The sequence below is a fragment of the Sinohyriopsis cumingii genome, chromosome 3 (assembly GCF_028554795.1).
Source record: "Sinohyriopsis cumingii isolate HCF-2022 chromosome 3, ASM2855479v2, whole genome shotgun sequence".
In the NCBI taxonomy this organism is placed as follows: domain Eukaryota; kingdom Metazoa; phylum Mollusca; class Bivalvia; order Unionida; family Unionidae; genus Sinohyriopsis; species Sinohyriopsis cumingii.
The window spans coordinates 51,164,318-51,185,772 of record NC_142963.1 but is presented as its reverse complement, the minus strand read 5'-3'; the positions used below and the strand labels follow the sequence as shown (position 1 = coordinate 51,185,772).

Sequence of the window (21,455 nt, the reverse complement as noted above, 5' to 3'; positions counted from 1 at the left end):
TATATAGATATGTACAATTTTTGAGCAGATATAAAGATATGTACAATTTTTGAGCAGATATATAGATATGTACAATTGTTGAGCAGATATATAGATATACAGTATATACAATTTTTGAGTAGATACATATAGGATATTTATGATTTTTTTTGTGGATATAGAGGATATCTATATTTTTGTTAGTAGACATCAAGAAGATATCTACAATGTGTTAGTAGACATAGAGAGGATATCTTCATTTTTTTGAGTAGTTGTGAGTGATGTAGAAACATTATACTGTCACATGTGATAAAGAAACAGCAATACAAAATGTTTCCACTTCATTCATGAATTATTTCTTTACATCTACTAAAACAATGTAGATATTCTTGTTACTGTATATTTTTTAAGGCAAAAACCTTCGATTTTAGAAGGATTTGTTTCTCGACATGTGTCAATGTAATTATCGGCTGTATTACTACATTGATAACAAGAATTTCCAAAAATTTACAATAATTTTAGGATAGGGAATTTTACAAATTAAGATTGTTCATATAATGCTTCAAATTGTTTACTGGGTCAAATGAATGTTTTCATAAGAAAATTAAGATTTGGTTTTTTCTTTAACATATTTCTTGCACAGACTGAGACAGTGGACATTACTGTAAAAACCTGACTGAATGCTCCAACACTTGATGCCTTATATTTTGTTCTTTGAGGTTCATTTTTCGGAAAGCAAGCCACATTGGTATGACTTAGTTGGGGTTTGAACCCACGACCTCCCACATCTGAGGTGGCTATTAAAATAATGGAGGATGGTTCACTGAGAAAAACCTACTCACCAAATGTAACAATTTTAGGTTAGACAGTATGTACATAGCATGCAAAACACATCGCCATATTAACAAATTTAACCTAAGTCATTAAAGTGAAAAATGTAAGTCACATTGACCTATTTTGCAGGGGTATAGTACTATGAAAGACATCAACAATCATCTACTTTAATGATTCAAGCAGATATTGTTATGATGCATCCTTACACCAACATTCACAATTCCAGGTGTAACAGTATTATACTCAAGGTAAAAAAATAAAAAACCATGTTGCCATGAGCTAAATGCAAAAACTTTACATAAGCCAGTAAAACGTAAAATGTTTGTCACAGTGACCTTCTTTTGAGGTTAGCTGTTATGCTAATGGAGATGCAATCTAGTCCAATGGTTCTAGCATGAACAGTGCATGAGACTGATTTGACCCCAAGACAATGAAGCACGAAAAATAGTTCATAGTGACCTACATTTGTGATGAGGGTGGATGGTGTTGTACTCATCAAAATCCATCCCCTCACAAATTTCGTTATTCCATGTATGATCACTAGTATGCTGGGTGCCTATTTGATCATGAGATAAATGCAAATACTTAACCTAAGCCAGTGAAATGTCACATGTAGGTCACCATGACTTTTTGTTGCAAGGGTTTGGTACTAACATTAAGAGGAATAGAAATATATAGTTTGATGATTCTAGCATCAACAGAGCTTGATAAATAAACATCAAACAAAATTTAAGCAAGCTGGCGAAGCAAGAAATAGGGACATGGTGCCAACTTACATCTTGATAATGTGGTACTAATTAAGTCACCAAACATACATACATACATACATAACATACATACATACATAAAGACAGACAGACATACAGACAAAAATGGTACTAACAGCTGCCTCACTTGGTGCTCAGCATTAAGAGGTTAGTGTTAGGACTGGTCGGCCTGGTGCCAGGATAATGTGACTGGGTGGGACATCATGCTACATGTCTGCGGCATGATGCCCCAGTGCTAGACATCACTATAAACTGCCACACTGAAGACATCGTAGTGATATGAGTGAAAAATTGTTAAAGCTACATTAAAAATCCTACATACACACATATAGCGACACACACACAGACACACACACACAGAGACACACACGCATGCACGCACACCACACACACACACACACACACACACGCACGCCTATTTGGTCAGTCATAAGCTAGACACAAAAACTTAACCCAAGCATGGAAACTGTGAAATGAAGGTTAAAGTGGCCCATTGTTTTAGTAAGAGTGTGGTACTAAGAAAAATGCATGTAATCATCTAGTTTGGTGATTCTAACATGAATAGAGCTTGAGAAATAAACTTAAAGCATGGTTTAAGCAAAGTCAGTGAAGCAGAAATAGTCACAGTAACCTCCTTTTTATGATGAAAGGCAAACAAGGAAAATACAGCTATGTATATGCATGTACAAAGTTAAGCATCTCAACCACCTCTGCTGTGCCATGAAATGCTAGGAATTGTACAATAGCTCACTGAGAAAATAGTCCAATGTCCAACATGAATAATTAATTTATAATGCATATTAATTGGAGCTATTGATCACCCTTTCTGAAATATAATACATACTTTGAATTCAGTGAATTTTCCAGGGCACCAATTTTTGAGGTTGTGCTAAAGTGAAATTTTTCATGCTGCTTCAATTCATGGATTAGATCATTGTTATTTTAGGTCTTTAAATCGGCTGTCAATCATGGACAATTAGTGCCCCATCAAACAAAAGAGTTAAAAGTATTATATGATACTAAATATCTGTCATGGGAGTGTAAAAAGGCTGTGTATAAGTACCAAATCAAATTAACTGTATTGTCTCTTTTCAGCACATTTAACATTTTTGTTTGCTAACACTTGCTGAAGATAAAGATACTGGTTGTGAGGGAGGGAGGGTTTGAGGGAGGGTTCCATTTTGCTGTTTTTTGTTTGTGTTGGCTTTAATGGTACTTTTAACATCACGGCGAGGAAATGGGAGCTAAGTACCTTTACCAAGTATACACCACGGCAGCTGACCCAAGCTTGGGCAGGTATCAAACAAGTGACCTTGGATAATGAGTCCTACACTCTATCAACTGAACTATCACAGCTCACTGGACACTTACTTGAGAGTTTTGTAGCTGCATGTGTGTCCAAGGTAATAGACATGTTGTAGTTAATAAACAAATATGCAATTATATATTATTTGACGTTAGTATCCATTGACTCTATCAATGCAGATATAGTAACCTTGCTTAGTATTTTATCTTGTACATTCCTATAACAACAATACTATGCTGATGTTTTTATTTTATCTTATTAATTTTATCCAATTAATCTTTGAAAAAGACATGGGCCCAATTCCAGTACCAGATATCAATTCAGAATATTTTATGTGATGTTCCTCGTTTTATGGATCAGAAATTTTAAATAGTATTTTTAATCACAATGATCAGTTACATCCACATATTCACTTGTTTTCCAAACAGATGTGCTCTCAACTACATCTAATGTACATTCTGCCAGTAGCTTCTTGTTGGTCGGTGGTTCTTTCTGGGGGTTTTCCAGGTTCTTCCTCCACCATTAATATTGACCGCCATGTATCGTGTGCTGAAAACTGGCGTTAAACCCTACAACAACAATAATGTACATTCTGCTGGACACAAGATGCAATACAAACTGGTAATTGCTTGCTGCATACAATATGCAATACAAGCTGTTAATTACTTGCTGATACATTGCTGGAGGCTTTAAATAAGCTTCTAACATATTCCCAAATCAGGTTATATATTTGAAGGATACTAAATTTGAGTTGACTTTGATAATCCTCCCTTCTCTCTCTCCATTTGTCATAGTTGGATATTTGGAAATTCATGATTTTCAAAATCATTATTGTGTCAGTTTAAAATTGCACTGATTTTTTTGTATGCATGTGACCTAGCATGACTCAGCAAGTAGGGTACAACAGTATATAGTGTTCTTGTGAACCAACAAATTAAGATGATACACCAATCATCAAATACCATCAACAAGGAGAAAGCATTTAAAGAACAGATATATGTTTGCAGCTAAAAGTTTGCTTATATTTATTTCATAAAAAAACACTTATTCAATGAGCTGACAATTAAAGTCATTCTTTTTCATGGACCACTAAAGATGAACATGTATACAAAATGTGAGAGAGGTCACATTGCCAAATTATGCATCTGTGTTCTAGTTTGATAAGGATGGGAATATTAGCACAAGAGTCCTTTTGGAGAATGATAAAGCAGGCTGTTATCTCTTGTACCTCTTGTTTGCAGGTTTCAAAATTATAACAGATTTAGCAAGAGGAGACCATTCAATTATCAAATAAATGGCAGGTGGAGACAATTCAATAATCACATAACTGACAATACCATTTACAGTACTTTCTCATATAAATAAATTTCATGCCAGGGTCTAAGCTGTCTGCCTGAAATCAAAGAATAACTAGGAAGACAGATCATGATTTGCTTGCACATAATGCACTGACAGATCTGGGGCTACAATGCTGTTGGACCAAGTTATCAACAAGCAATATGTATGCACTTAAATTTCTCTCTTTACAGTTTCAATTGGTGAATAAATCATAAGTAGTAAGAATGCCATTCTATGGGTATGATTTTACAACAAACCAATTATTCTGTGTTCCCTTAAACAGTGCTGACAGAATAAAAACTTCCTTATCCTACAATATGCACTGCACATTACTGACATTATCATTGCAAAACCTGTTTGATTCCATTTCACCCCAAGCCAAATTCACAGTGAAATGGAAATAAACAGGCTGGAATATTCCCATCCACCCTTCTCAAAAACCATGCTGCCATTTTATCCCTATCATACATACAAACAACAAACATTAAAAGCGTTTAATGTTATTTATTGATTGGAATGTAAAAGTAGCTATGTGTAGCTGTGACAGAGAGCAGACGCAAACACCTGGTTTAGTCTTTTAGACACAAAGACCGTCTTTATAAGTGAAGAGGGTGCGTCTGTTCATTCTCTCTGAGTCCACTTATGGTATGAGTACTTTACACTTCTCAGTTGCTGAAGTGATCCACTCACGATAAAAACAGAAACATTGCTCAGGCTCTACAAACTAAATACAGCATATTCTGGTGTAATCTTCACGCCAATATATAAATATATACTGAGTGCAAATGCCAAGGGTCTAGTTAGCATGGCACCTGGAAGGTCATGTTTTGTTTTGTTTGAATTCATCTAACATTGGATCTCTAATCATCTCTTGTGTGTAAAACCAGACAGTTAATGCATGTAAATTATGCTTTCTTAAATAAAATCCTTTACTGAACAGATCCAGGTCAAAGGTTAGGCATTTATGTTATATGAAGGAGGGGTATTTAAGGCAGAATATAGTATGCACTTTATGGGCTGGTTGGTTTTTAATCAAAAATAGCCGTGATAAAGCACAAGGATGCAAACAATACAAATACTTATCAAACCAACTGGATTCAAAATTGCTATCTGGTATGAAGGCAAAAGGAGATAATTACCACATCTACTCACTTATCGGTCCATCTGCTAAATGCACAGACTTAGATCTGCCATATAATGTGTCAGTGATCTGTATCTGTGCAGTTTTTAGTTTAGAGTATTCAATAGAAGAAACAACACAGACCTTGATCTGCAGGAGCATTATGTGATGGCAGATCATGATCTTTGTTGTTTGTAGTATAACTCTTAGTTATAAGTGAGTATATATGGTAGTGTATTTGCTTTGTCAGCAGCCTTGGTTTTTGGGGTTTTGTTTAACTTCATTCAAAAAGATGAAAAGACAAGAATGGAATGAAATTTTACATATGGACAGTTTATATCATTTAGTTTATTTCATTCTACCATTGTTCTGTATAGATAGATATGTCTGTACTGTAATACAGTATCACTTGAATAACACTGAGATTCATTGATGCATTAATTATACCAACTATTCACTCCCCTCCCCAATCTGGCCCCGAGTGGCCGAGTGGTCTAAAGCACTCTCCGTTACGGATCACTGCCATCTCACCTCTGTGCCGGTTCGAGACTCAGATTCAGCCAATGTGCGTATGTGAGAAAGCTAGCTTCTCGCGGGTCGGTGGTTCTTTCCGGGGGTTCTTTCTAGTTCTTCCTCCACCATTAATACTGGCCGCCATGTATAGCCTATCGTGTGCTGAAAAATGGCGTTAAACCCCACAACAACAACAACACCCACCCACCCCAATCAGTCAAAATAACATGGCAACTTGACAGTACCACAAATAACACTGAGAGGATGTGAATCATATTGAGAAAGTTACCAAAATACTGCTGAATGAATATTCTCCTTTCATACAGTATGTGAATAACTTGAAAATACAAAAGCTGCCAGTACCATATTTTCTCTTGCATGGCATGAACACAGCTCTGTGAACAACACAGACTTACATCCAAGTCTGCTATGTTTGTTTTAAATATTTTTTCAAGTAAACTGGACTACAGACATACAGATCTTGGTCTACTGGAGCATTATATTATGCAATCTGAGTTTACTTTATTCACATATGTGCTACACATGGGGAAATATGTCACACAGCCAGTGAATGGTATGATATATGCAGTACATATGCACTCACCTATAAATAGAGTCCAACTGCAAAATGCATAGATCCAGATCTGCTATTGCATAATGCACAGCAGATCTAAGTCAGTACAGTTTGATAGGAGTAGTCAGTAGAACAAACAACACAGACCCTGACCTGCAGCCACATTATGGTAGATCAGGATCTTTGTTATTTGCAGTTTGAATCAACTAATAAGCAAGTATATATGGTACTCTCTCACCATAAGGTACCTCAGTAAGAGACGGTCCCTCTTAAAAGGCAGGTATGGTCATGGATTTCATTTCATTATTTGATAGTAATACAAGCATCATGTATCAAATGCCTCAATGAAAGATGACCTCAGCTAGATTTGTATTTTGGGCCCATGAAAAGTGTTAATAGTGAGCGTGAGAATACAATAATGACTAAGATACACTAACCAAATTAATTACATAAACAAAAACTGGTTTTTGTTAGCACATGACTTGAAATTTTCCTTTGATACTGAACACTTTCCATGAACTTCATCAATAACCCATTTTCTCTGCCAATTTTGCCTCGGGGGAAGGGAAAAGATGCCACTGATCCATTTCAATGCATGCTAGTCATTGCCTCCTGAGGCAGTCCTTTCAAATTATCCTGATCAATTTTATAGATCAAAAATCCTCTTCTCCTCATGATACCATTAAGGGTCATCATGATGAACATATATTATTCCATAGATTAATATAATGTTCCATTACAATGTGGGTTGTAATGAATTAATGTGCAAGCCATGGCAATAATGACCACTATTAAGAACTCCCCTTCTAAATGTTTACTTAGATATTATACATACATCTCAAACGGCTTGCCTGCATATTACTGTCACCATACCTGTATGTACATTTATCTAAGTACAAGGCAGAATGGAACACAGTAGCAGAAAATGTATTATCAGCTGACTACTGTATTATTTACAAGTGTATTTCAAAATATTTCAAAACAATATTCTGCAGTTTGGTCAAATGTATTTATTATCATGCAACATATGTGCTAATTTCAAATGTAATTTATGAAACTTGTCAAAGAATTTCAATCTTTAACTTGCCAATATAATTCATGCTCACCATTCGATCCATGCTCTGCAATTAATTCATTTCATAAATTTTATTTGAAATGAGTTATCATGTAATATCTTCTACATAGAGCGTGGAGTAAGAATATCAATATTTTTCAGTTATTTAATACTTTCTTTGTCTAAATTAATATTTTCTTTGTATAAATTAATACTTTTTGTCTAAATTCACTTTCTTTGTCAAAATTAATACCTTTTTTGTATAAATTAATACTTTCTGTCTAAATTCATACTTTCTTTGTCTAAATTAACACTTTTCTCCAGCACAGTTCTAACTGGGGCTATGGTTCCCACAATGATCCTAGAATAATTCAGGTGTTTAAATGACCAGTTCATGGCCTAAATGTAGGTATTAAACAACTGTTATTACAACACATTCCAATTCTAGTTCAAAGTAAATACAGTGACATGGTAACCTAGTTTGTACAGAGGACAAATGCAACATATTATCAAAACATTAAGGAAGAAAACTGAACAAATCCCAAATCTATGTTGATTTTAATGGCAATTTTAAACACATATTGACCATTGGAGAAATAAAAGTGCCTTTCTCAAGGACACACCGAGGCAGCCAACTCAAGCCATCCTGGGTGGGTATCAATCTAATGACCCATGGTTAGTGATCCTGATAAAATTGCCAATGTGTTTTTGTAAATATCATATCCAAACAAAATTCTTACCAAAGTGAATGTACTGTTCCAGAAGAAGAAACTACTAAAACTTCTGCAAAATCTAGATGTTGAAAAGTCAATGAGGTTACATCAAAATGAACCAATACTAATAAAAGCTGCTGCAGCAACAATAACTTTGCCTATAACTACCATACATAGCCAAAGTATTAAAAAATCATAGGAGCCAAAAGGTGCTGAAAACCACCATGGTCAACCAATAAAATTTTTTAAAAAAGTACAAACGATGATATGAACAACTACTGTCCAATATCCAGTCAAAATGGCTTGAACAATACATTCACGATTCTCATATTTGTCTAACCAATCATCTGCCCTGATATATATGTTGTTTGGGTTGACCCAGACAACATATATATCAGGGTGGGCATCATACACTTTTGGACTAAAACTTCTACATGGAAATCAGTCTGGTTGAATGTAATGTCATTCATGTGAATAAGCACCTGTATCAATAGCTGGTTGATAACTCTGAATAAAGGCCATCTTATGAGGGTAGTAGTAATTAATTTTAGAAAGCTCTTGATCTCGTGGATCAAAGTGACTTGGGACATCGTAAAAGCTTAAGGTCTACGAGTACAGCAGCATAACTCATTCTCACGTTTGTAGGAAATAATGGTACAATTCTGGGATAGAAAATTAATAGGTATATAATAAATGAAGATATCTGAAAAGTTACAAGAGATGTTAAGTAAACTAAACAAAATTATAATGAATACACAGATCAATAAGCTTACTCTAGTATGCCTAGACACCCCCACCTTTGTATTTTTATTTTAAGGGGGATTGATATGCTTGATGTTTGATGTAATGAACATAGGATGTTAATAAATACTGACAAACCCATTGCAAAGGAATCAAACAGCCATCTCCACTTCTGCATTTCAAAACATATGGATGAAATAATAATTTGTATAGGTAGTTAAATCTTCCTGCTTCTCTAATCTATTTCAGTAATGTCAATGTGACTGTGCAAATACTTGCTTTGTCCAAGACAGACAGACAGACAGACAGACTGACAGACAGACAGACAGAGAGGGACAGTGAGATGGAAAATAAAATATGCATGAGGATATGCTGGCCATGTACAAGTGAAGATACTTTGTAACTTGTTATATACAGTAGATGTGAGATTAGTTGTACTCAACCGAGTTACTCTCTATACATAAAGACACTAATATTATCATTCCATTTTACACAAACACATCTGCAAAGCCATAAAGAAATATGGTTAAATAACTGCATGCAACTTAATTTATTCATGAAAACAAAACTTCTAAACAGTATTCACATAGCAATAAGCAAACTAAAAATGCACAGTGAATAAAAAAAATGTGCAAAAACTTTGATCTGTTATCATGTACAGTGCATAACTGCATATGTACACGTAGGTTACTTGAACTGAAAATCCTGGTTCCACAAAAGGCATTAGAAAATTTTCTGTTGAAAAAAATGTTATACCTTCTCTTTGCTTTAAGAGCTTCCATTGCAATTCTGCGTCGTTCTTCAAATGGCCTTGCATGTTCCACCCTTACTTTTCTTCCACATACCTTACTGCAAAACAAGAAGACAAATAATTTGCTGCATCATTAAGGTGGAAATAGCATCACTAATAGGTCATGTTCTAGACTGACCTGCCATACCCTACCCCCTGACTTGATCTGTTTGGACCTTTTTTTTAGCTTCAGGCTAAGATGTTAACAATGTAAACAATGCAAACTTGCTCTGCTGCCTGAATACTGAAGTGAACCCCAACAATGTATTTCAAGAACACAAGGAAACAGCTATTGGATATGTGACATTGCTCCTATTGGAATCCATCAAGTGGCTTCTGTACACATGAGCAATACATTTGGACATTTCCTGTGTCTGTAACAACAAACAGCATCCACATTTCTCAACTGATTTGGTCACAGGAAGATTTTATAAACACCTACAGTAATGCACACCCTCCCATTTATTTGTACCCACCTACCAATTTTAAAAAAGAAAAGTATCAAAGATATAAAAGTTGCACAAAAGTTTCTTCTGATGAAAACAAGCAGTCAGACTGCTTACTGGTTTCTAAAATAGTCTATCAGTGTTTTGCTTTTACAATCGATGTTTTTTTTTTTGGTTTTTACAAACAAATAGGATGGTGTTCATCAGATACAAGTTGGTTTTGCCCAAAATCAATTTTGTTGTCAAACTTATCCTTTGTGTCATTTGTTTACAATATTTTGCATTAAACTACTATACAGAAATCTTTTGAAATTAATTTTCAGCCATTTCTCCAATCTCTGGGGCTGTTATTGATGTAATGGCATTCAACTTATTCGCCAAAAATAAACGTTTTAACACATTAACCCATGGTGACCAGTTTACATGGCAGGAGGTAGTAGCCTGTTGCCAAGCTCTGTAGTGTCAAGGTCATGTAAGATACACTGAAGTGGGTGGTATTATAGAAAGGTAGACAGATGTAGCTCTACAATGATACCAAAAATAATCTGGAAGTTCTAATTGCACTACAAAATACAGAGGGAAAAACCACATTCTTTTGACCTGATTTTTTTCCACCCAAAATTTGCCCGTGGTCAGAATCAGATTGTGTGTCTGGATTTAAGACTTTTTGGTCTCAGATCTAAGGCAGACCAGTATGAATTGCAAACAGACAGATGAACCTTTGCAGAAAGTAGGATAAGATGGGCATTTGGAATAAAGAATAGTCTCAATATGAAAATAATGAGTCTGTTAAGAAAAGAAAAAAAAAGAACTCCATCTTGTACCCTTCTGCTCCTGTGCGAGCCAAATAGCCAATGAAAAACGAAGTTTCTAACACAACTAGGCATTATGTTATTGGAAAATCACCTGGAAGTTGATGTATTAGGATGTATTCAGAAACAGCTTTCAAAATGTGTTTCCTACTTGAATTTCAGGAAAAAAAGACAAAAACCTCCAGGGGTTAATGTGTTAATGGGTGCATTTTGATGATGTCACCAAATTTGAATATTCCTTGTGTATTTAATCACTTGTGCATCGACATTGCACATAAATTACAAATTTAGCTATTCCATGACGATTTGTAAAAAAAATTAAAAAATCCTTGTTAAAGTTTATTTTTCTTCTTTAAAAAAGAAATAAAATCTTCAAATCGTTCATTAAAATGATTATCGTATTTTATAATAATCAGTGACACATCATATCATGACTGCATCTACATTAATCAGTTTTTACATACCTAAATATTATTAGCATTTTAGTATTTAGTAGACTTAGTATTGGCAGTCTGACGGCTTGAGGACTTGCATTGTAAATACACTAATCCATCACTGACCGACATAAGATGCAATAACTGTTATTATTATTTGAGCTCTCACTGAGTTGGAGTAAATGAAGAAAATGAATTCACAAAAGAGAAAATCAGAGGACAGCAAAGGCTGAGCTTCTGAAACAAAGAGACAGATATGCTTCTTTGTCATGTTTACCCCGACCCAGAGTAGCCCAGATGAAACATGTATAATCAAAGTAATTCTGACAAGCCACTGTTTGATGTTAAACATTGCCGCAGGCTAGCACTAATCCATTACGTAAGATTGCGGTAGCTAGAAGTGGAGAGCCGGACCTCGGAGTTGCGAAGTCACAGATAGCCAATTATCACCTAGGTGTCGAAATGTTTGTCCAAGATCAAAAGAAGTTGCCTGAAGAAGTGGGAGTGTCTTAACTTCTTTTCCCTGCAGACAGACAGACAGGTTGAACTGGCCGCTAAGATGATTGGACAGGGTCACAGAGCCACCCAATCAGAATCGAGATAGGGGAGAGACCTTGATTTGGGTAGAATGATATCTCCGCGTCTTCCGGCAAGAATTAGTTCGCTAAGAGAAATTACCCAGAGTGGAGATTAGCGTAACTTCGAATAGCCATTTGTTATTGGCGGGAAAATCTTAGAGCAGGAAATTCTAAGTACAGAGAGCTTCAAATAAGGTCAGTGGGATATTTGTTCGGTCTTTGTGGAACGCGACTGCATTTTAATTGTAGGTCGTATGTATACTTTATTATTACAAGATTCATAGTACGAAGAATTACTTTGTTTTGTTAATATGTTGCATATTTTGAAGAAATGAGTTGATATTTGTAAAGAATTATATAGCTTGCTAGCCGTCATAAGAGTTAATATTGTAATTCGCTATGTGGGTATTTTATAGTAGACTAACACATGTGTTCATATGATAGATTTTGCCATTGTTGAATATTTGTAATGTACAGACATGTGTCTGATTGTTGTCAGATTGTAGTACCATGAGATTAAATATATATGTGTATATACTGATGTGATGCAATGTATTGATGTCTGTATGACAATTCGCTGATACCATGTTATTACGCTATTGTTTACCCTGCAAGAAGTGTGTGGGAATTTTGATGTGTACGCATGCGTGACAGAAACTGTGATGGCCTTACCTGATGATTAATTGTCGATATAGTGTGAGGTGAGATTCGATAAAACATATGTTAACGCCTTGTGGTTTTTCACAGGAAGCTTTGAGGGACAGACCAGTTATAGTTTGGTCCCGTAGTCTCAGAGAAACGGAGGAAAGGAGAAGAAAGGAGAGTGGTCAGGAGAAGTTGAAGTCTGGGAGCGAAATTGGAGGAGGAGATAGTAGAGAGGGAAACGGAGACAAAGGAGGAGTTAGAGGAACGGAAAGAAGGAAGGAATTAGCGTGAAAGAAAGAGATGAGTAGATGCAAGGACAGGGGGAAAATTGAACTCACACTGTAAATCACGGGATGAATTAGGCTGTCACTTGGTCGAGGGAAAGACGAGTGATTGGAAGTTATCATTTTAATTAATCGAATTTATTAAATTGTTATTGATTGAATTTTCATCTTCGTGTTCTCTATAATTTAACCATCGGCATTGCTGACTGGGGGCTCAGAGCTGTAAATCTACCTCGTCACTAATTTAACTTTCTAACCTCACGAGCCAGGGTGGAACTTTCATCATAATTTAATTTAATTATATTGGAAGAACACCACCCCAATGCGTGCAAACATCACATTCTTTCATTTTCAAAGATCAAACTATGACACATTTCACTCTTTTTTTTTGTCTCCAAAAAATGCAGATAATACACTGAGTAAATTAAAAGATACATGCAAACAAAGGCTGACTCAGCCTCTAGGGTCTAAGCAAAGGATGGAGGATACTTGTGAACACTAACTGATGAGTGCACACAGGAACATGGATAATGTCAATACTCACTTATAAGTTGAGTCAAACTGCAAACAACAAAAATCCTGATATGCTGTAAAATAATGCAACTGCAGATCAGGGTCTATGCTGTTTGTTCTACTGATTGATCCAAGCAAACTGCGGAGACCCAGATCTGCTAGCACATTATACGATGGCAGATCTGATCTGAGTCTGTGCAGTTTGCTGTTCACTTAACTTATAAGTGAGTACATACAGTACCACTGTGACTTGTTATCAAAGATTTAAACTGAACATGTCCTGAATGAAATGACCTGTCTTATCAGAACCTGCAATATGTGCAGCTCAAGCTTCATGCTAATCTTCTAATGGATGAGGTGAGATATTTTTCAACCTTGACTGCATCTTTTTTACAACAAATTAACAATGACAGAAACTGAGACAGAAGAGAGTATGGAAAACAAAAGTAACTTCAAAGTTTTATGATCAGGGATGGAAAGAGGTCCTCGAAATAGCTGAAATGAGAGTGGATGAGAAAGAAAAGTTCAAGCAGAAAAAGGTTGAGAGGCACATCGTCAGGCATTTACCAAAGTTTGCCAGGTGATTAACAGAAGGAAAAAAACAACAGATTAAGCCCCAAAGGTGGGAATAAAGGGTAGTCATACATGTACCTAGTCCATGGACTATAATGTATTTACCTATATACCCCAATTACCTTGTCATGGTATAACCTTACCCCAATTATACAGTGTGATTGTAATTTACGTGAGATTTACGTGAGATGGGGAAAAATGTGAAAGAGATAGCTACTATTGAGATAACTCTCTCACACACATTGACTGTGCCACCTTCACAGGCAAACATTACCCACAATGCCCAGCTCTTACACCCCCACCATTCTGTTTATAATGGCCTCAGTGCTGCATACATATTACATGTACAAATTGTTTGTTACAATTTTTGAACGTTATTAGTGATGATATCTAAAAGATGAGCAAGTGATCGTCTGAAGACCAAGAAAGGCTATTTCTTTAGAGGTTAAACTTGAAGTAGAGAAAAGGTATGAAGCTGGTCAGAGTACTGCCATGATAAAGCATGCTTTGAACCTTAGTGAAAGTATGGGTAGGACAATACAAAAATAAAAGCAAGTGTGAAAGCTGGAACCTTCCTTTTTGAACCTGAGAAAAGTTACTATACCTGCCCCCAACATAATGGACTGGATGGAAAGGATGTTGGCAACGTGGCTTGATGAAAACCACTGTTCAATGCAGCTTTCATTTTTTAATTACACGTACATATGGTCTACCGATTAAAAGTCATAATTTCATGCTTTAATTTTATGTTACCTATGTTTGAAGTTTGTTTCCCTATGCTTTTTATGAAAACTTTTATTTTTTTTATTATTTTAATCTACTTTGCCGAAGCATCCCCTAATCTTAAGATACTGAATTTATAAAGAGAAAATGATCTCAATATACGCGAATCTCAAATTATGCACATGCTTCAAAAACGTAACCCTCGTGTAAAGTGCTATCACACTGTAATGTGAACTCAAATATGAAGAGCATGGACCCAGATCTGTTATCAAATAAGTTGTTGCTGTTGTTGTTGTTGTTGTAGGGTTTAATGCCATTTTTCAGCACACGATAGGCTATACATGGCAGCCAGTATTATTGGTGGAGGAAGAACCTGGGAAAACCCCAGAAAGAACCACCGACCCACGAGAAGCTACTGGCAAGCTTTCTCACATACCCACATTAGCCGAATCCGAGACTCGAACCCATGCAGACAGAGGTGAGATGGCAGTGATCCGTAACAGAGAGCGCTTTAGACCACTCTGCCACTCGGGGCCCCTTATTAAATAAGAGTAAAAAGATTCAACAATGCATCAATAACCACAAGAATTTGGATATGTTATGATATCCCATATAGAAAATCTAAAAATCTAAAAATAGAACAAACCTTCCACAAGTACCATATATACACACTTACAGGACATGTCAACTGCAAACAACAAAGATCCTGATCTACCATAGCAAAATGCACCTGCCAATCAAGTACTGTGTTGTTTGTTTTACTGATTAGTCCTAACAAATTGCACAGACCCAGATGTGCCAACACATTACGTAACTTCAGATCCTGGTCTGGTCTGTGTAGTTGAACTCATATTGTAAGTGAGCACTTATGGTACATTTTAAGATGTCTTTAATATGTAACTGTCATATTGCTGGCACTATCTGTGTGAATTAAGATGTCTTTAATTTGTAACTGTCATATTGCTGGCACTATCTGTTCACACCCAACATGCTTGTTTATACTGAAAACTAAATGAATATCAGGACTTTTAATTGGCTGGTGTCTCTGCATTCTGGAGTCAAATTTGAATGTTGACGTGCAGTTTAGTTAAAAGAACTTTGGAATGCATTACTGAATGAAACCAATGCAAGGCAGCATCAGTTGTATGAAAAAAGTGAATACTGTTGTTAGAATTAACACTTATATGTACTTTACATTGCCTATTTATTAACACTTATATGTACTGTACATTACCTATTTATGAACACTTATATGTACTGTACATTACCTATTTATTATCACTTATATGTACTGTACATTACCTATTTATGAACACTTATATGTACTGTACATTACCTATTTATTATCAGTTATATGTACTGTACATTACCTATTTATTATCACTTATATGTACTGTACATTGCCTATTTAGTAACACTTATATGTACTGTACATTACCTATTTATGAACACTTATATGTACTGTACATTACCTATTTATTAACATTTATATGTATTGTACATTACCTATTTATGAACACTTTTATGTACTGTACATTACCTATTTATGAACACTTTTATGTACTGTACATTACCTATTTATTAACTGAGAAGCCTAATCTCTAAGAGTCATTACTTTTAACCATTCAAACAACAATAAATATTTAAATAATTTAAGATCAACAGCAACTTGATTTTACTACAAATTATATTTTCTTTTCATAGTTGAACCTTTAAATGTAGTACAGCAAAATATATCATAACATGACGTGTGCATTGTTATACATTACCTATCATAGATCTACCATAGCAATACATCAGTACAGCTCTACTGTCAAATTCAAAGCACCAAAAGGCTGAGGGTCTACAGGTGTTCACTTCATATTGGTAGCAGTAGAAAGCACATTCTGATCTGCTGGTTAATTCCACATTATAGATCTGGGTTGATGTTATTCTTAACCGAGACCATTCAATACATGAGAAATTAAAGTTAAAAAAGATAACAGCCAATGAGAGTCAGTGTTACTCCTGTACTGACTGTGTCAGTTTAAATTTGATATACACTGTATGGAATACACTAATAACCTGTTTCTTATTCATTCTTTTTATATATTGTCAATCCAAATTCATGTCAATTTTCACTGCTAACTAACTCCAAATATTGTGACCATGAGACAAAGAAGGGTGGCTAGATGGTAAAACACATCTAAATAATGTCCATATCAAACCAAATGTGGTACTGGTAGTAACAAGACTGTGAAGTCATAGCTAAGGAAACTTGTTACTTAGAAAACAAGTATTCCCTGAAACCTAGTGTCTCTCATGAATCTGTGTGTTGCTGTATCCTCTATATAATTAAAATAATGTATATAATTAAAATAATGTATATAATTACCAAACACTTTAACACCTAACTTGAATGCAAACCTGAAACTGGTTGATGCATTGTCCTAGTCAGTAAAGTTTCATCAAGCTAAAACATCAAGCTGTTGTGTGAATACTTAATAAACAATGGGCCCGACTTGTAAAAATTCAGTAAATGTGGAAGATGGTGTTTTTTTATAGTACAGAGATATTAATGATAAATAAAGGATGACATGACCACCTGTAACAACACATAGGCATTTTCCATTCAAGTAATTTCATCCACAAAACATGAAAGTCTAAATCAAAATTCAGATCCCAGTTCCCTGTTAATTCTCAATGTTTTGTGTCAGACATCCCTTGGGATTTTGCTAGCTCCAGTTGGAATGGCCCTGGCCTATTTCTTTGGAATTAAATATCACCCATTGAGTACAAAAATACTCAGTAGTTAAACTGTTGAATTTGGGAATTCTAAAATGTTGTTTTGAAACATTCTTTGCTGAGTGAAGGGACAACTTTTTTACCTTGACTTTTTTTACAAGTCCTTCAATACGACTGATGATCTAGCGAACCTAACAGAATTTCTGGGAATCCAAGATAAGTCCACATTTTTTTTCTTTGATTCTTTTTAACTATGGAATGGTAAAACCATCTCTATATTCTTGTTGCTGTTGTAGTTGTTGTACAGTTTAACACCATTTTTCAGCACACAATAGGCTATACTATACATGGCGGCCAGTATTAATGGTGGAGGAAGAACCCGGGAAAATCCAGGAAAGAACCACTGACCGACAAGAAGCTACTGGCGAGCTTTCTCACATACCGACATTATCCGAATCGAGACTTGAACCCATGCAGACAGAGGTGAGATGGTAGTGATCCATAATGGAGAACGCTTTAGACCACTCGGGGCCCCTCTGATATTTTCTTATGTGTTTCAGTTAACATGTTCATAAGATAGATACAAGTGCAGTGCAAAATCCTTTATCGTGGCCTTTAAGGTTGCAGTGTTAACATGTGCAAATGGATTTATTTAGTACTGGCAAATGAACATGCAATGGAAGTGATGCATGACCTATCCAATTCAATTACATCACATATTTCCACATCTCTGCCAAAGAGAGCTGTTTCAAATGATTTATTTTGCTCTTAACTCATTTCTTAAAGTTTGTATAATTTTCACACTGAATGTGGTATTACTAGAAAGTTGACAAGAATTGATTGTACTGCACATTGTACATCAAACTGGATTACAGATAATGCTGACAACAATTTCTATAAACTACAATATTTACCTTTGAAAAACATGCTCACTGACAGAACCTTTCAGGATTAAAATTTTATTTGTAAAACATGTTTCAAGTTTATAATTCATTGCAGAGTTTAGATCCTACAAAAACAACCCCTTCCCATTCAGTACATATTTCTTGTTTAATCAAGAAAAGTCAAACACAAACCAGTATTATCCTCCCTTAAAGGAGACCAGAAACCAATGGAAATATAGAATAATAATAAAAGTACTATAGCAGAAAACCTTTGATTCTGCAGTATCATCTGTGACCATAATGCCAATATTTAAATATTGGCCTATCTTCTAGGAGCTGAATTTCCATGACCTCGTATGCAAAATTTCCGCGCCTATTCGGTTACTTTTGGGATGTGACGTCATAGTAGCAACTCTAGCAGCCCAAGTGGGAGTTGCCAGAGTAAAACACAATACCGTTTTTGCGTTGCTTACTGGCGTAATAGAACATTTAGAAAAGCCTGTGGACAACATTTTTTCTTTTTCTTTTCCGAAAGATCAAGGCATAATGAAAGAATGGATACATTATTACAAACAAGTTGATTTCAAAGCAACACCATACCATACAGCACTCTGTGCTTGTTACATTTCTCAAAGGAATGTTACGAGAGGGATCATGAAAAAATGGCATCTCAAGGATACACAAATGCTAGGCCTAGACTAAAAGTTGGCGCTGTTCCAGACATACCTTTGGACATTTTAATCCTGGGAAAAGTGTTAAACGTGTGAGTTACGAAAATAGGCAGAAGGCCGAGTAAGTGACCACAAAATGCAAGAATCAATTCACAGATCTTTTATCTACACCAGCAGTGCTAAAAACAAATCTGATAGCTCGACACCCTGGGCCCACACCCTGGGCCCCTCTGGTTTTAGTTCTGGCCCATCCTGTATTCAAACTGAGGTGCCCATCAGGCTTGTCGAAACAAAAATTGTTTGCCTGAGGAAACTTTGATCGCGCTGGTGAAATGAGTAAATGTCTTTTCAAGATGCTGACATACATGCCTTAACACGGCACAATCTAAATCAAATCACCACTGTCCTAGGTGAAATTAAGATTTGATTTTAATCAAATGGAAGCTTTGCTAAAAATAAGATTCTAAACCTGTTGTGTTTCGAGAAAACACAATTTTCAGTAATCTTATAAAACTTAAAAATTAAAAAGTCATTCATTGTATACATGTAGTATTATAAACGGTAATCTGTAATGATTGGAACTGACATAAAACTATTCCTTGGGCAGTTTAAATAGCAGCGATTAAAAGAAAAGAGGTCAAAGTTTCACATTAACTGGCTGACAATAGAAACTGGGGGGGGAGGCTACTGACCCAGAACCCCCTTGTCCCAATGTGCGAGTGCCCATGGGACGTGCCTTTTCTCCCTGTGATACGCCTTATTATTCCCCCAGGACAGGCCCCTTTTGCATATTCTGGTCAGCTCTGGCTAAATTGCAAAATAGCTCAAGTTTTGCTTTAAGTACACAAAGAATAAAGCCGGTGTGACTAATAAACATAATCCTTATCCTTGCATTGATCTTGTGAAAAGGACTGCCTTTTGGACATATTTCAAAGAAACGATGTTCGACAGTGTGTGTATGTGTAAGCACCAGCAATTGATTGCCCCCCCCCCCCCCAAAAAAAAAAAAAAACGATGCCTATTTTGTTGTTACTTACGATGCCATGGACTTAATTTTAACAGTTCAAATCTGCAGTCACAAGTTACCGTACACGTGGCAACTGTTTTTCTCACGTTTTCTGCCCCACCTTATTTCCTTAGGTTTAAGTCTTAATGCATGTAACACTGTTTGCTGAATAAAATATTTAGTCAGAATTAGTTCTTTAGGGTCACATATACTGCATGGTATATCTTGTTTTATTCCTTGTAATTTAATCATGGTAATTAAACTTTACATATACGGTAGAGGAATGTCAGGTGTTAACTGACTGAGTTTCTTTGACGGAAATGGAGATGCGATTTTGTTTGAAGAGAAAATTTCACAGTGATCATTCATTTAAGCTAATTGGTGACAATTTTATTCTTTTATTTTTGTTTTTACTATAGGGGACGTCCATTAATTATGTCAACAATTTTTAGGAAATTTTTTACCCCCCTCCCACCCTTGTCAACAACTGTCAAACTTTCAGTGCCCCCCCAATAAAATTTTACACCCTCCCCCACAAACTAACAATATTTTATATGGTTGGCTTTTATGCTAAAAATATGCTAAAAATAGAATTATGTAAATTAAAAGGTCTACATATAAATTTTAATACATTTTTTTTTACTTGTTTAACAGATTTCAAATTGACTACAACACTTTGAATTCATGAAAAAATCTCGAGTTTATATTCTAGCTACTATCATCTTCCCCTAGGGAAGCCAAATGATTCTCAATTGTTATAATGGGCATAGTGTCTGATTTTTAAAAAAAAATAACATTGTTGACGTCAATTTATCTTGAACTCCCCCCAGCCCCATGTCAACAATTGTCAAACTTCTTCAAACCCCCTCCCCCCATTTTGTTGACATAATTAATGGACGACCCCATAGTACTGTTGTAGTTGTTTAAAAACATCTGAAATTTACTTGAACAATGTTTAATCTTCGCATTCTATTTACTGAAAAAGAAAAAAATGAAGAAAAAAAAACTGTGATATTTATTATTTCGCCCAGTGCCGGATTTAGACGTGTGTGCGTGTGATTTGAATTTTTAACATAGCTTTAACAATTTTTCAGTCATATCGCTACGATGTCTGCAGTGTGGCAGTTTAGACTGTGGATTCCATATGTTATATCTATTTATAAATGGTATGGGGTTGTGGGTTTTTCTTCTGACAAATGAAAATTGACAGACATAATGTAATAATCGGGACTTCGCTGCGAAAAATTGAGAGATATTACGAGATCGAGAGGTAGATGAGGAAATACCCCCAAAATTGGGAGGTTTTTCTCCCGGCTTGAGAGTTCACAGGTATGAACTGTCCGGGCTTGTGGAATTTCAATCAGGGCTTGAGTTTATTTAGGTCACCAGCCCGGGGCCTGTGCCTAAAAAAATTATTTTAGCACTGACCAGTA

At 35.6% G+C, this 21,455-nt stretch overlaps 1 protein-coding gene across 2 annotated transcripts in view; it reads right to left on the bottom strand.

Moving 5' to 3' along the window:
• The window catches only part of LOC149802846 (uncharacterized), a 155,748-nt gene that overhangs the window by 101,904 nt on the left and 32,389 nt on the right, over positions 1 to 21,455 (bottom strand). For both annotated transcript variants that reach the window (XM_089952302.1, XM_089952301.1), the window contains exon 3: positions 9,696 to 9,788. In XM_089952302.1, coding sequence (XP_089808428.1) covers positions 9,696 to 9,788 — 93 coding nt within the window. The remainder of the gene's footprint in view (positions 1 to 9,695; positions 9,789 to 21,455) is intronic.